Source organism: Dermacentor variabilis, chromosome 8 (assembly GCF_050947875.1).
Source record: "Dermacentor variabilis isolate Ectoservices chromosome 8, ASM5094787v1, whole genome shotgun sequence".
NCBI lineage: Eukaryota > Metazoa > Arthropoda > Arachnida > Ixodida > Ixodidae > Dermacentor > Dermacentor variabilis.
The window spans coordinates 76,644,354-76,661,093 of record NC_134575.1 but is presented as its reverse complement, the minus strand read 5'-3'; the positions used below and the strand labels follow the sequence as shown (position 1 = coordinate 76,661,093).

Here is a 16,740-nt window from a genome sequence, read left to right as displayed (position 1 = left end):
TTGTTGTTGGAGCTCCTCACGCACGGCGTCGGCAATCGAAGCCACTTGAGGCTGCGATGGTGGGAACAGCTTTTGTAGCTCCTCCCGCACGACCGCTCGGATAGTCTCGCGCAGGTCGTCGGTGGCCAGTGATTGAACTCCGGCGTAGTTTGTCGAGTTTGTGCGGCGGTCGAATTGCCGGTTTCGCATCTCGAGTGTCTTCTCGATGCCGTGGCCTCGCGAAGAAACTCGTCGACGGTCTTCGGTGGGCTTCCTATCATTCCGGCAAAAAGTTCCTCCTTCACACCACGCATCAGCAGGCGGACTTTCTTCTCCTCGGGTATTTCAGGGTCGGCGTAGCGGAAGAGACGGCTCGTTTCTTCCGTGTAGATCGCGGTCGTCTCATTAGGTAGCTGCACCCGGGTTTCTAATAGCGCTTGGGCTCGTTCTCGGCGTACGACGCTTTGAATGTCTGCAGGAAGCCGCTTCGGAAAAGTTCCCAGGTAGTTAACGTGGCTTCTCGGTTCTCAAACCACGTCCTGGCCGCGTCTTGCCAAGCGAAGAAGACATATCGCAGTTTGTCGTCGCTGTTCCAGTTCTTAAAGGTAGCGACTCTCTCGTACGTCTCAAGCCAGCTTTCCGGGTCCTCGAAAGTCGAACCGCGGAACGTCGGAGGCTCCCTGTGCTGCTGCAGCACGACGGGTGACGCTGGGTCTGCCATTGGGGTGGACTTGGTGGCCATCTTCCTAGTCGTCTCAGGCAAAAGTCCGTGCTCCGGGGGCAGTCCTTGCAGCCTGCGGCTACCTCGCTGGTTCCTCGCGACGTTGGTGTCTTCCGAGTGAGGGCTTGGGTCGCGGCTTTGTGGGGGCGTCCGGTACATGAACGCAAAGCACCTCCACCAGAAGTCACGTGGTCGTGACGTCAAAGAACACAGTAGCAAAACTGCGAAAGGCAAAAACTAGCTTTTATTGGGCGAACCTGTGCCCAAAAAACAGGCTACACTTAAAACACAACGAGAGCGGCGAACACAGTCGGCGATCGTTGTAAATCTGATCAGCGGGTCAAGCGCGTCGGCTTTTATAAATCAGTCGTCGAATGTTCCAGATTAACCGCTGGGACCCGCGTGCCTTCCACAAAGTTCTACACCATTCGCGTTACGCGATGGAATGAGATAACACAAGGTTCGGCGACAATAGACAGCCGGGTAGAAGCATCGATAACTTTCCAGAAACGTCGGATACATGCAGGCGCGTCCCTCACTGTGCGATTACAGTTGCTAAGCGGCGAAACGTGGTCGCTTGATAAAGATAAGTACACGTGTCAATATCAACATCTGGGTTGACAGTGGGAGTGACGCAGCCATCGAACTTAAACTACAGATAGCGGCGAATATGGTGGAAGAGTATGCGGACAGCAGAGGCTTGGCGTGTTCGCCACCGAAATCGGAGCTGTTAATCATTGAGCCAAAACATCAAAGGGGACATGCTGGAAGCAGCAGACACATCATTGTTTTCGTAAACGGAAATGAGGTTCCCAAGGTGGAGGAAATAAGAATTCTGGGCATGTATATCCAGAGAAATGGATGCAACCTCGCGACGATCAAACAGCTAGACGAATACGCGGGGCAGGTCACGGGGATATTTGGGAGCATTTCACTCAAAGGCAGAGGCCTCAAAGAGAACAGCCTCCTCAGACTCATGCAAGCCTTCATTGCCAGCCGTATAGCGTATGTCACACCGTATCTTGTGTTTAAACGAGAAGAAAATGATAAAATAGATGCGATCATTAGGAAAAGCGTTAAGAGAGCCCTAGGGCTCCCAGACTCGACCTCAACAGACCTCCTCCTCGAAATGGGGGTTCACAACACGCTAGTTGAACTCACTGAGGCAGTACGAGTGTCTCAGTTGGAAAGATTAGGCCAGTCTAAAACAGGCAGAAAAATCATGGAATGGGTAGGAATTCAATGCGACAGGGGTGCCCCGACTGACAAGAAAGACATTCCGTTGGACGCTTCCGAATCGCCCCCTACCTAAAGATATGCATCCTATCTACAACAAAGAGAGGAGAGCTCACAGGGCTAAGGCTCTAGTAAATAAACTTAAAAACACACCGTCTCATGACGTAGCGTACGTGGATGCCGCTTGCGGCAGAGACGGGGCTGCGGTATCGACGGTGGTTGATGGCAACGGGTGCGTTCAGATAGCGTGCTCCACGTGCACGAGGGACGCCTGTACAGTCGAAGAGGTTGCAGTAGCGCTCCCTTGTGCAGGAACAAAAGCGGGAGTAATATTATGCGATAACAAATTAGCTATCCGAAATTTTAACAAAGGGAGAATCTCTTAAGAAGCCCTGCACACTCTACTCAAAAACCCTCCCAGGAGGGACATAACTTTTATTTGTGTACCGGCCCATGAAGAAGTCCCAGGCAATGAAGCCGCTCACCAGCTCAACCGAGCACTCTACCATCGGGCAACTCTAGACCACCCAGTTCCAGGGATAAAAGATAGCAAGATCACGTACAGGGAAATTGTCCATCACCACAAAGCCGAAAGAAGAACCTTTCCGCCTCCGCATCGGTCTCTATCTCTGGAGGACGCTCGCATTTGGCGACGCCTCAAGGGAAACAATATCACCACATCACCACATCACCACATTGAAACATCACCACATTGGATCTACTTAACACAGACGAGGGACTATAACGACGCCCTCTGCAAAATTTGTAAGCTAAAAGATACGCTAGACCATATAATATGGGAGTGTGCTGGCTCCCCAGCGGCCAAGGAAAACATTGACATTAGAGAAGCCTGGGAGGCCTTGCTCCAGAGCGAGGCTGAACACGACCAGCGTCGAGCAATCCGCCTGGCCGTTGAGCCGTGAAGACTACCCGTCCTCAACTCGCGGGGACTGCTTCGTCCTCCCCCCTTACCTACGTTTAGGTTAAGAGGCGGGCACCCCAGCTCGGTGGAACAATAAAGTTTTCAATCAATCAATCAATCAATCAATCAAAGTTTCTCGTTGGGTTGGCATAGAAATGCTTACGCATATAGAACACATACATTGATCTACGTGTCATTCCAGGGAAGAGACACCGTGGGGAACGGGGTTTCAGGCAACATCATGATGATATAATTATCTCACAGCAAAGCTGGGGCGCGCCATTGGCTTCGCTGGCAGTGACGTCGTTTCTCTCTCCCCGCAGAGCTTGCTCGCAGCGATCTCTCTCCGACTACGCAATAGTTTGAAAAATGTGTCCCTGTCTTTAATTAAATTAAATGTGCGGCTGGGGTGTCTAACTTGGTAATTCCAGCGCATAACCGCGTCATAAACACTATTGCAATGGTTCCATGACAGCTTCCGCTGTAAAAAAAAACAAATAAATAAACACGGAGTTTGTATCTCGCTGGATAGCTTCTATATATATTAAAGTCTCTTCCGATTATCGACATCTCCTTAATTGTTACCCTGATGCCGGCGAAATGCGCGCGAAGCGACTGTGTATATGCGCAGTTGAACAAATTTGCATGGTGTCATATTTCATGGGTTCGATTTGCCCCTGCAATGGAGATATTTTAAATCAGTTTATTTTTTTCTCATTGAAGAACGGCAAATACTCAGTGACACAAAACGAGGTAACCATGTTGGCATAAAGAAGGTTCAGTGAGAAGTGCCACATACACAGTGGCACATAGAGAGTGAACGAAGCTGGTCCAACGATCGTTTTGAAGCCACTTCCTTAACTATAGCATCCGGTGCGTTACCCATAAAGCCATGGACTACCAAGTGAACCAAGTTGACGTAAAAGAAGCTACCTGCCGATAAACAAACAAGAGGGAAACACTGACAAACATGCAGCGAACTTCGAGAAAATCTCGAAGAATGCGAGTTTTATTATAACTGAAATAGTCTGCTCTCGGTTTATCCAGCTAATCCCGCATTTTCTTCCCACAGCACTTGCGCTCGATGCACCTGTCCGTCCGGCGAGAAGAAGTGCCATCTTCTCGGCAACAGGTGCGATTGTATCGATGGGAAATACTACATGCATGGTTCCGACGAATGTGTCCAAAATAAAGAGGACTGTAGAATCGGCAGCCCGGTGAGGTAAGTCTCCCATATAAGTCTGTTACGAGCGTGGCAGTGACGTTGAATTTTAAAAAAATTGATGTTTTGAAGTTGAAAAAAGACGATGCCACGTTGAAATGCAAGAAGCAACTATTCGAATTTTCTGTTCTTCTTTCTCCTCGTGCGCTCGTTCCGCTCATGCCTTCTCGGACTTCGTTGTCATCGGTGCGTCACCGTATCGGCACTGCGACAGGGCGCCACGTTGCAGAGAAGGAGTGTGAGCTCCCGTGAAGGCGATGGGGGTCGCACAAAGTCCTTTGGTGGTCGCGGCTGACAGTGACGCTCCGGACGAATGTTGCACGGCCTCGTGGCGCAAAGTGCGCGAAAGAAGCAAACGCGCATGTTGCAAGGTGAGGCGCGGTTGTGTCGTCAATGCTTGCGTCGCCGTGGCGGGGACGCCTTAAACCTGAGATGCGTTGAAAATGTGGTCGAGGCACGTGAGCTATACGCCCGCTGAGGTGCCGTCGGCGCCTTATTTTCGCGAGTGGTAATGGGTAAACCTCGCGCATGCCGTTTCTGCGTCATTGCAAACGGAAAGCGCGAAGGGGCCGTGCCGAAGCCTATGCGAGGCCGTGCGGCGCTCGCAAGCTAACAGGAGCCTGGAAATGGAGACCGTGGACGATGCTGCTCCCCCGGACGAGCTCTCAAGCAGGGTAACGTGGTTTATTCGGAGAAAAGGCCGTTTCACGCCCGAGCAAAGCGACGCATCCGCCGTGCGCGAGCCGGCAGGGAGCGGTACGAGGCCCAACCCCCGGCAGGGGAAAAAGCTGGATGCAAGATCGCTCGAGAAGCAGCACGCGGAGGCTGCGAAAGGTGCTGAGAAAATTATTATTCGCCAGAAAGCAGGTATCAATCGCATCTTGGAGGAAGTTGGAAGATTGGGCATGCACGTCTACCTGGCCCAGGCAGCCGGGGTCGACCCGGAGGCTGCAGACGAAGACGTACCATCACCAAACCTGACGCAGCAGTCGATCATGATACTACGCTAGATGCGGCACGCGCAAGCAAGTACGCTGCGATCACGTCACTTCGCATCGGTGGATCGATGGTCGAGACAAAGGCGCATATTGCTATGCCGGAAAGCGTAGGAAATGGAGTGATCCACGACCTCTCGCTGGATGCAACTCACGAGGAAATTCACGATGCACTTAGAAGAAATAAGAAAAACCCATCGATCATTGGAGTCAGAAGACTTGAGGTGAAATCCAAATCTGTATTGATCCTGTTTGAAGACTGGAAAGTGCCGATGCAAGTTTACCTCCGATATTTCCCCACACGCTGCTTCCTATACAAGAAAAAATATGAAGTATGCGTCACCTGCGGAAAACTTGGACATCGGGCGGATGTTTGCCCGAACCCAAACGACGTCAGATGTCGGGGTTGCGGAGCCGAAAACCCCGAACCAAATCACAGCTGCGAGCCTCGATGCTTGCTATGCAAGAAAGCCCACCTCCTAGGCGACAACAAGTGCCGAGAGATATATCGCGTGCAGTAGATCACCAAGAAAGTATTATGGAAGAAGAAGTTAGAACAAGAGAAGCTCCAGGTGCAAGCCCCAACTAAAGGCAAGCCCCAGGCCACCACCTCGGCACCTAGAGAGGAGCACCGAGGCAGAGCAAGGGATGCTACCAGAGACCAGGCGGGGCAGCAGTCGAGAGCGAGATCTAGCTCGAGACCCGGAAGGAGGTCCAATTCGTGGTCCGGAGGAGGCCGCCAGCAGACTTCAGCCAAGTGGCCTGCTGACCAGCGTCGGGGACCTGCTAACCAGAGCCGGGTACCCGGCTTGCCGTCCAGAGACCCCAAGGACCCGTGGGGAAAAAAGAAGAAAGAGGAAAATACCCACTTGGTAAGCTTTGGTAGCAAGGGCTCCCAGCCTTAAAAAGATGAGATTAGCTTACTTAAGAAAGAAATCGAGGAGCAGAAGAAAGCAAACATGAGGTTAGAACGATTGCTGAGGGAAATCCAAAATCAGCTGAGCGCGCTAAAAACAGAGCAGGTACCTGCAGAGGCTCCCAAAAAATGCAACACCCACATCACTCCTCCTGCTCTTGTGCCAGCTGCATCTGGTCAGGAGGAAGAGGATATGAATGTGTATTTTACGAGACAACCCCGTTCCAAACATAAGGCGGGGGAGACCGGCCCGCTGGCGAGCTGGCAAAAGAAAATTGAAACGTGGCTGGTGGAAATGGACAAGGAGAACGAAACCATGAAAGCAGGACAGCTACAGAATGGAGGAGCAATAGCGCTATTACAGGCGCAAGTGAACCAACAATCTTGCAAGATAGACGCCCTAAGTGCGTCGATGGATACCTTAGGCACGACAATAGCTAGGCTGTGCGAGAAAATCGGAGCCATAGAAGCGATTCCTAATAGAAATGGATAAAGATTTGGTTAAGAAAAATGCCTCCACATTATGGCAGTGGAATTGTAGGGGGTACCTGAGGAAAAGAGCGATGCTGCAACAATACCTCCAGCTACAACGGGAAGCACCCGTAGCCATAGTCGTGCAGGAAACGGGAAAGGCCCCTTTTAGATTATCGGGTTACCAAAGCTTTGACATGGGCAAGGGGGATAAATGCCGAGTCGCCACCTTCGTAAAGCGACGCATTGCAACCATTGTCCATGATGTCTCCCCCAGCGAGGCAGAGGCTGTTCTCGTTGAGATTATCACAGGGAAAAAAATAAAGATAGCATATTCCTGCTGAATGTGTACAGCACACCCTAGCAAAAAAAAATTAGATTCATTACCTTATTCCGCCAAGCACTCAAAGCCGCAGATGGGAGACCTTTCATCATTAAGGGAGACTTCAATGCGGCTCACGAGGAATGGGGATATACATACAGGGACCCTAAAGCTACACGAATATAGGAAAATATGCAAACGCCAGGGCTTACTCTACATACTGACCCATGCGTCCCTACGCGCACAGGCAACAGTATAACCAGGGACACAGCACCCGACATCACGATAAGCCATATGGCGGGAACGGCAACATGGAAAAGCACAGGACAAAATCTAGGCAGCGACCACTTTATTATTTCGCTCACGCTAGGAAAAGGCGTCAAAACACGCCTCATAAAAGAACCGAAATTAACGGAGTGGGATAAATTCAGAAAGATAAGAAAGGAGGCCTCACTGCCGGACGATATCTACATTATCGACGAGTGGACACACCTCGTTAAAACGCATATAGGGGAAGCGACTACAAATATAGAGGATGAGGACGCACCCCCAGCACTAGACAGCAAACTCCAGAAAATGTGAAGCCGAAAGAGTAACCTAGAGAAAAGACTCGGGGCACAAAGATGGAACAGGAATATCCGGCGCGAACTAGCCAGACTCAACAAAAAAATAGAAACATTTACGATTAAGCTCAACGAGCAGAATTAGTACAGCAAGTGTGATGAGATGGAAGCCAATATGAGTCTCTCCAAAACATGGAGCCTTCTCAGACATCTAATCGACCCTAGTAAATCAAAAATGCAAGCTAGTACACACCAGGTGAGAGCGAGGCATGGCTTTGTTGGCACAGATGACGAGCTCATTAGCGAGCTCCAAGAAACTTATCTTGGAGAACCAGAGAGCGAGGTGTTTAAGGACTACGAGGGACCTCCCAATCGAGATCTAGATGCTCCCATCACCACGACAGAGGTTAGAGCAGAGATTAATAACCCCAGAAAGAGATCGGCCCCCGGCCCGGACGGTATAACAAACACAGTTCTTCGGAATCTAGACGATGAATCTATCTTTGCATTAACCAAATTCATGAACCAGGTGTGGCAGAAAGGAGAACTCCCAAAAACATGGAAACAGGCAGACGTAGTCTTTATTCCCAAGCCAGGCAAAGTACCCGGCTAAAACAACATGCGACCAATCTCCCTCAACGCGTTTGTAGAAAAATTGATCGAGCAAGTTGTTCAAACGAGATTGACCAGGTACATGGAGGAGAATGATCTCTGGCCGCGTGAAATAGTTGAATTCAGGCCAGGGCTTAGTACACAAGATGTCATGCTCAGACTTATGCATGATATCCTAGACCGATACGATTCAACTGACACCAGGGCGATCCTACGTCTCGACTTCACCAAAGCATTTGACAACGTTAGCCATAAGGCTATCTTGGTAGGCCTCGAAGATGTAATTGTGGGACACAGGGTATATGCATACGTCAAAGACTTGCTGTCAAAGAGGGAGGCGGATATAAAATTTCTGGATGTAAAATCTCCTCCCATCATACTTGGGAGCAAGGGAACCCCGCAAGGGTCGGTACTCTCACCCTTCCTATTCACCATAGCGATGAGGGGTCTCCCGGCGGAACTCAATAAGATTAAATCGATTAAATTTAGCATGTACGCGGATGATATCAACATCTGGGTTAACAGTTCGAGTGACGCAGCCATCGAACTTAAACTACAGATAGCGGCGAATATGGTGGAAGAGTATGCGGCCAGCAGAGGCTTGGCGTGCTCGCCACCGAAATCGGAGCTGTTAATCATTGAGCCAAAACATTAATGGGGACACGCTGGAAGCAGCAGCCCCATCACTGTTTTCGTAAACGGAAATGAGGTTCCCAAGGTGGAGGAAATAAGAATTCTGGGCATGTATATCCAGAGAAATGGATGCAACCTCACCACGATCAAAAAGCTAGAAGGATACGCTCCGCAGGTCACGGGGATATTTAGGAGAATTTCACTCAAAGGCAGGGGCCTCAAAGAGAAAAGCCTCCTCAGACTCATGCAAGCCTTCATAACCAGCCGTATAGCGTATGCAACACCGTATCTTGTGTTTAAACGAGAAGAAAAGGATAAAATAGATACGATCATTAGGAAAAGCGTTAAGAGAGCCCTAGGGCTCGCAGACTCGACCTCGACAGGCCTCCTCCTCAAAATGCGGGTTCACAACACGCTAGTTGAACTCACTGAGGCAGTACGAGTGTCTCAGTTGGAAAGATTAGGCCAATCTAAAACAGGGAGAAAAATCATGGAATGGGTAGGAATTCAATGCGACAGGGGTGTCCCGACTCACAAGAAAGACATTCCGTTGAACGTGCGTGAACGCTTCCGAATCGCCCCCCTACCTAAAAATATGCATCCTATCTACAACAAAGAGAGCAGAGCTCACAGGGCTAAGGCTCTAGTAAATAAACTTTAAAACACACCGTCTCATGACGTAGCGCACGTGGATGCCGCTTGCGGCAGAGACGGGGCTGCGGTATCGACGGTGGTTGATGGCGACGGGTGCGTTCAGATAGCGTGCTTCACGTGCAAGAGGGACGCTTGTACATCCGAGGAGGTTGCAGTAGCGCTCGCTTGTGCGGGTACAAAAGCGGGAGTAATATTATGCGATAACAAATGAGCTATTCGAAATATTAACAAAGGGAGAACCTCGGAAGAAGCCTTCCCTATTCTACTAAAAAACCCTCCAAGGAGGGACATAAACTTTATTTGGGTACCTGCCCATGAAGAAGTCCCAGGCAACGAAGCCGCTCACCAGCTCGCCCGAGCACTCTACCACCGGGCAAATCTAGCGCAGCCAGTTCCAGTGATAAAAGATAGCATGATCACATACAGGGAAATTGTCGATCACTACAAAGCCGAAAGAAGAATCTTTCCGCCTCCGCATCGGTCTCTATCTAAGGAAGACGCTCGCATTTGGCGATGCCTCCAGGGAAACAATTATACATCACCACATTGGATCTACTTAACACAGACGAGGGACTATAACGACGCCCTCTGCAAAATTTGTAAGCAAAAAGATACGCTAGGCCATATAATATGGGAGTGTGCTGGCTCCCCAGGGGCCAAGGAAAACATTGACATTAGAGAAGCCTGGGAGGCCTTGCTCCAGAGCGAGGCTGAAGACGACCAGCGTCGAGCAATCCGCCTGGCCGTTGACGCCGTGAAGACTCACCGTCCTCAACAAGCGGGGACTGCTTCGTCCGCACCCCATACCTACGTGTAGGTGAAGAGGTGGGCACCCCAGCTCGGTGGAACAAAAAAGTTATCAATCGATGAATCAATCAAAGTTTCTCGTTGGGTTGGCATAGAAATGCTAACGCATATAGAACACATACATTGATCTACGTGTCATTCCAGGGAAGAGACACAGTGAGGAACGGGGTTTCAGGCAACATCATGATGATATAATTATCTCACAGCAAATCTGGGGCGCGCCATTGGCTTCGCCGGCAGTGACGTCGTTCCTCTCGCCCCGCAGAGCGTGCTCGCAGCGATCTCTCTCCGACTGCGCAATAGGTTGAAAAATGTGTCCCTGTCTTTGATTCAGTTAAATGTGTGGCCGGGGTGTCTAACCTGGTAATTGCAGCGCATAACCGCGTCAAAAACACTATTGGAATGGGTCCATGACAGCTTCCGCTGTAAAAAAAAACAAATAAATAAACACGGAGTTTGTATCTCGCTGGATAGCTTCTATATATATTAATGTCTCTTCCGATTATCCACATCACCTTAACTGTTACACTGATGCCGCCGAAATGCGCGCGAAGCGACTGTGTATATGTGAAGTTGAACAAATTTGCATAATTATATATTTCATAGGTTCGATTTGCCCCTCCAAAGGAGATATTTTAAATCAGTTTATTTTTTCTCATCGAAGAACGGCAAATACTCAGTGACACAAAACCAGGTTACCATGTCGACATAAAAAAGGTTCAATGAGGAGTGCCACATACACAGTGGCACATAGACAGTGAACGAAGCTGGTCCAACGATCGTTTTGAAGCCACTTCCTTAACTATACCATCCGGTGGGTTACCCATAAAGCCATGGACTACCAAGTGAACCAAGTTGACATGAAAGAAGCTACCTGCCGATAAACAAACAAGCAGGGACACTGACAAACCTGCAGCAAACTTCGAGGAAATCTCGAAGAATGCGAATTTTATTATAACTGAAATAGTCTGCTCTCGGTTTATCCAGCTAATCCCGCATTTTTTTCCCACAGCACTTGCGCTCGATGCACCTGTCCGCCCGGCAAGAAGAAGTGCAATCTTCTCGGCAACAAGTGCGATTGTATCGATGGGAAATTCTACATGCCTGGTTCCGACGAATGTGTCCAAAATAAAGAGGACTGTAGATTCGGCAGCCCGGTGAGGTAAGTCTCCCATATAAGTCTGTCACGAGCGTGGCAGTGCCGTTGAATTTTGAAAAATTGAAGTTTTGATGTTTAAGAAAGACGATGCCACGTTGAAATGCAAGAACGAACTATTCGAATTTTCTGTTCTTTTTTCTCCTCATGCGCTCGTTCCGCTCGCGCCTTCTCGGACTTCGTTGTCATCCGTGCGTCACCACATCGGCACTGCGACAGGGCGCCACGCTGCATAGACGGAGTCTGAGCTCTAGTGAAGGCGATGGGGGACGCACAAAGTCCTTTGGTAGTCGCGGCTGACAGTGACGCTGCGGACGAATGTTTTACGGCCTCGTGGCACAAAGTACGCGAAAGAAGCAAACGCGCATGTTGCAAGGTGAGGCGCGGTTGGGACGTCAATGCTTGCTTCGCAGGGGGGGGGGGGGACGCCTGAAACCTGAGATGCGTTGAAAATGTGGTCGAGGGACGTGAGCTATACGCCCGGTGAGGTGCCGTCGGCGCCTTATTTTCGCGAGTGGTAATGGGTAATTAAGGAGTGTGCAATGGAAATCGGTGGTAACTCCCTTAGGCAGGATACCAGAAAACTATCGCAGGAGACGAAAGATCTGATCAAGAAACGCCAATGTATGAAAGCATCTAACCATACAGCTAGAATAGAACATGCAGAACTTTCGAAGTTAATCAACAAGCGTAAGACAGCTGACATAAGGAAGTATAATATGGATAGAATTGAACATGCTCTCAGGAACGGAGGAAGCCTAAAAACAGTGAAGAAGAAACTAGGAATTGGCAAGAATCAGATGTATGCGTTAAGAGACAAAGCCGGCAATATCATTACTAATATGGATGAGATAGTTCAAGTGGCTGAGGAGTTCTATATAGATTTATACAGTACCAGTGGCATCCACGACGATAATGGAAGAGAAAATAGTCTAGAGGAATTCGAAATCCCGAAGGTAACGCCGGAAGAAGTAAAGAAAGCCTTAGGAGATATGCAAAGGGGGAAGGCAGCTGGGGAGGATCAGGTAACAGCAGATTTCTTGAAGGATGGTGGACAGATTGTTCTAGAGAAACTGGCCACCCTGTATACGCAATGCCTCATGAACTCGAGCGTACCGGAATCTTGGAAGAACGCTAACATAATCCTAAACCATAAGAAAGGGGACGCCAAAGACTTGAAAAATTATAGACCGATCAGCTTACTGTCCGTTGCCTACAAAGTATTTACTAAGGTAATTGCAAATAGAATCAGGAACACCTCAGACTTCTGTCAACCAAAGGACCAGGCAGGATTCCGTAAAGGCTACTCAACAATAGACCATATTCACACTATCAATCAAGTGATAGAGTGAGTGAGTAAACACTTTATTTGAAAACAAGGTATTGACGGATGACCTTGTTGTTAGGCAGCCACGAGCCCCTGGGCCCGGGCGGCTTATAGAAATGTGCAGAATATAACCAACCCTTATATATAGCTTTCATTGATAACGAGAAAGCGTTTGATTCAGTCGAAACCTCAGCAGTCATGGAGGCATTACGGAATCAGGTTGTAGATGAACCATATGTAAAAATACTGGAAGATATCTATAGCTGCTCCACAGCCACCGTAGTCTTCCATAAAGCAAGCAACAAGATCCCAATAAAGAAAGGCGTCAGGCAGGGAGACACGATATCTCCAATGCTATTCACAGCGTGTTTACAGGAGGTATTCAGAGACCTGGATTGGGAAGAATTGGGGATAAAAGTTAATGGAGAATACCTTAGTAACTTGCGATTCGCTGATGATATTGCCTTGCTTAGTAACTCAGGAGACCAATTGCAATGCATGCTCACTGACCTGGAGAGGCAAAGCAGAAGAGTGGGTCTAAAAATTAATCTGCAGAAAACTAAAGCAATGCTTAACAGTCTCGGGAGTGAACAGCAATTTACAATAGGCAGCGAGGCACTGGAAGTCGTAAGGGAATACATCTACTTAGGGCAGGTAGTGACGGTGGATGCGGATCTTGAGACGGAAATAATCAGAAGAATAAGATTGGGCTGGGGTGCGTTTGGCAGGCATTCCCAAATCATGAACAGCAGGTTGCCATTATCCCTCAAGAGAAAAGTATATAATAGCTGTGTCTTACCAGTACTCACCTACGGGGCAGAAACCTGGAGGCTTACTAAAAGGGTTCTACTCAAATTGAGGACGACACAACGAGCTATGGAAAGAAGAATGATAGGTGTAACGTTAAGCGATAAGAAAAGAGCAGATTGGGTGAGGGAACAAACGCGAGTTAATGACATCTTAGTTGAAATCAAGAAAAACAAATGGGCATGGGCAGGACATGTAATGAGGAGGGAAGATAACCGATGGTCATTAAGGGTTACGGACTGGATCCCAAGGGAAGGGAAGCGTAGCAGGGGGCGGCAGAAAGTTAGGTGGGCGGATGAGATTAAGAAGTTTGCAGGGACGGCATGGCCACAATTAGTACATGACCGGGGTTGTTGGAGAAGTATGGGAGAGGCCTTTGCCCTGCAGTGGACGAAACCAGGCTGATGATGATGATGATGATGATGATGATTATGATGATGATGATGATGATGATGATGATGAATGGGTAAACCTCGCGCACGCCGTTTCGGCGTCATTGCGAACGGAAAGCGCGAAGGGGCCGAGCCGAAGCCCAGGCGAGGCCGTGCGGCGCTCGCAAGCTAACAGGAGCCTGGAAATGGAGACCGTGGACGATGCTGCTCCCCCGAACGAGCTCTCAAGCGGGGGAACGTGGTTTATTTGGAGAAAAGGCCGTTTCACGCCCCAGCAAAGCGACGCATCCGCCGTGCGCGAGCCGGCGGGCAGTGGTACGAGGCCCAACCCCCGGCTGGGGACAAAGCTGGCTGCAAGATCGGTCGAGAAGCAGCACGCGGAGGTTCCGGAAGGTGCTGAGAAAATTATTATTCGCCAGAAAGCAGGTATCAATCGCATCCTGGAGGAAGTTGGAAGATTGGGCATGCAAGTCTACCAGGCCCAGGCAGCCGGGGTCGACCCGGAGGCTGCAGACGAAGACGTACCATCACCAAACCTGACGCAGCATGCGGCACGCGCAAGCAAGTACGCTGCGATCACGACCCTTCGCATCGGTGGATCGATGGTCGAGACAAAGGCGTATATTGCTATGCCGGAAAGCGGAGGAAAAGGAGTGATCCACGACGTCCCGCTGGATGCAACTCTCGAGGAAATTCACGATGCACTTAGAAGAAATAAGAAAAACCCATCGATCAGTTGAGTCAGAAGACTTGGGGCGAAATCCAAATCTGTATTGATCCTGTTTGAAGACTGGAAAGGGCCGATGCAAGTTTACCTCCGATGCTTCCCCACAGGCTGCTACCTACAAGAAAAAGATATAAGATACAATAAAAAATATGAAGTATGCGTCACCTGCGGAAAACTTGGACATCGGGCGGATGTTTGCCCGAACCCCAACGACGTCAGATGTCAGGGGTGCGGAGCCGAAAACCCCGAACCAAATCACAGCTGCGAGCCTCGATGCTTGCTATGCAAGAAAGCCCACCTCCTAGGCGACAACAAGTGCCGAGAGATATATTGCATGCCGTACATCATCAATACAAAATTATGGAAGAAGAAGAAAGTACAAGAGAAACTCCAGGTGCAAGCCCCAACTCAAGGCAAGCCCCAGGCCACCACCTCGGCACCTAGAGAGCAGCACCGAGGCAGAGCAAGGGATGCTACCAGAGACCAGGCGGGGCAGCAGTCGAGAGCGAGATCAAGCTCGAGACCCGGAAGGAGGTCCAATTCGTGGTCCGGACTCCCATCACCACGACAGAGGTTAGAGCAGAGATTAATAACCCCAGAAAGAGATCGGCCCCCGGTCCTGACGGTATAACAAACACAGTTCTTCGGAATCTAGACGATGAGTCCATCATTGCATTAACCAAATTCATGAACCAGGTGGGGGAGAAAGGAGAACTCCCAAAAACATGGAAACAGGCGGACGTACTCTTTATTCACAAGGCAGGCAAATTACCCGGCTTGAACAACATGCGACCAATCTCCCTCACCTCGTTTGTAGGGAAATTGATGGAGCAGGTTGTTCAAACGAGACTAACCAGGTACATGCAGGAGAATGATCTCTGGCCGCATGAAATGGTTGCATTAACGCCAGGGCTCAGTACACAAGATGCCATGCTCAGACTTAAGCATGATATCCTAGACCGATACGACTCAACTGACACCAGGGCGATCCTAGGTCTCGACCTCACCAAGGCATTTGACAACGTCAGCCATAAGGCTATCTTGGTAGGCCTCGAAGAGGTAGGTGTAGGACAGAGGGTATATGCATACGTCAAAGAATTTATGTCGCAGAGGGAGGCGAATCCAAAATTTCTGGATGTAAAATCCCCTCCCATCACACTTGGGAGCAAGCGAACCCCGCAAGGATCGGTGCTCTCCCCCTTCCTATTACACATAGCGATGAGGGGTCTCCCGGCGGAACTCAATAAGATTAAATCGATTAAATTTAGCATGTACGCGGATGATATCAACATCGGGGTTAACAGTGGGAGTGACGCAGCCATCGAACTTAAACTACAGATAGCGGCGACTATTGACACGTGTACTTATCTTTATCGGGCGACCACGTTTCGCCGCTTAACAAATGTAATCGCACAGCGAGAGACGCACCTGCATGTATCCGACGTTTCTGGAAAGTCATCGATGCTTCTACCCGGCTGTCTTTTGTCGCCGAACCTTGTGTTATCTGATTCCATCGCGTAACGTGAATGGTGTAGAACATTGTGGAAGGCACGCGGGTCCGAACGATTAGTCTGGAACATTCGACGACTGCTCTATAAAAGCCGACGCGCTTGACCCGCTGATCAGATTTCCGACGATCGCCGAGCGTGTTCGCTGCTATCGTTGTCCTATAAGTGTAGCCTGTTTTGTGGGCACAGGTTCGCCCAATAAAAGATAGTTTTGTATTCCACCGTACTGCTTCTTTCTTCACCGTCACTACCACGTGACATCTGGTGGAGCACGGACTTCTACCTGAGAAGACCAAGAAGATTGTGGCCAAGGCAACCTCAATGGCAGCCCCAGCGGCCCCCAAATTCGGACCGCTGGAGGACACCTCATTACGCCGACTGGAATCTGCACGGCAAGAATTACCATTCATGACCGGACTTACCCTGCCACCTTCTTTATCCTCCAACAGTGTTCACGAAACGTCATTCTCGGCATGGACTTCCTGAATCAACATGGCGAAGTCATCGACTTGAAGTCGAAATCGATAACGCTGTCGCAAGATCAAGTGATACCGCCGGAGAGCTGTCGTTGTCACCACACCTTGAGTGTGCTCGAAGATCAAGTGAGCATCCCGCCGCGTACCAGCATTATTATTTCCGTCGGCACTGAAACACCCGCTGACGTAGAAGGCGTCATCGAGGGCGACCAACATCTACTGCTCGACCGTGAAATTTGCGTCGCAAGAGGGACCGCTCGACTCCACGGAGGGCAAGTGGAAGTTATGCTAACC

General features: G+C 49.6%; 1 protein-coding gene across 6 annotated transcripts in view; it reads left to right on the top strand.

Annotated features, from left to right (window-relative positions):
* The window catches only part of LOC142590340 (uncharacterized), a 139,960-nt gene that overhangs the window by 58,905 nt on the left and 64,315 nt on the right, over window positions 1–16,740 (top strand). For all 6 annotated transcript variants that reach the window (XM_075702396.1, XM_075702393.1, XM_075702395.1 and 3 more), the window contains 2 exons: window positions 3,931–4,080; window positions 11,066–11,215. In XM_075702396.1, the coding sequence (XP_075558511.1) occupies window positions 3,931–4,080; window positions 11,066–11,215 (300 nt within the window). The remainder of the gene's footprint in view (window positions 1–3,930; window positions 4,081–11,065; window positions 11,216–16,740) is intronic.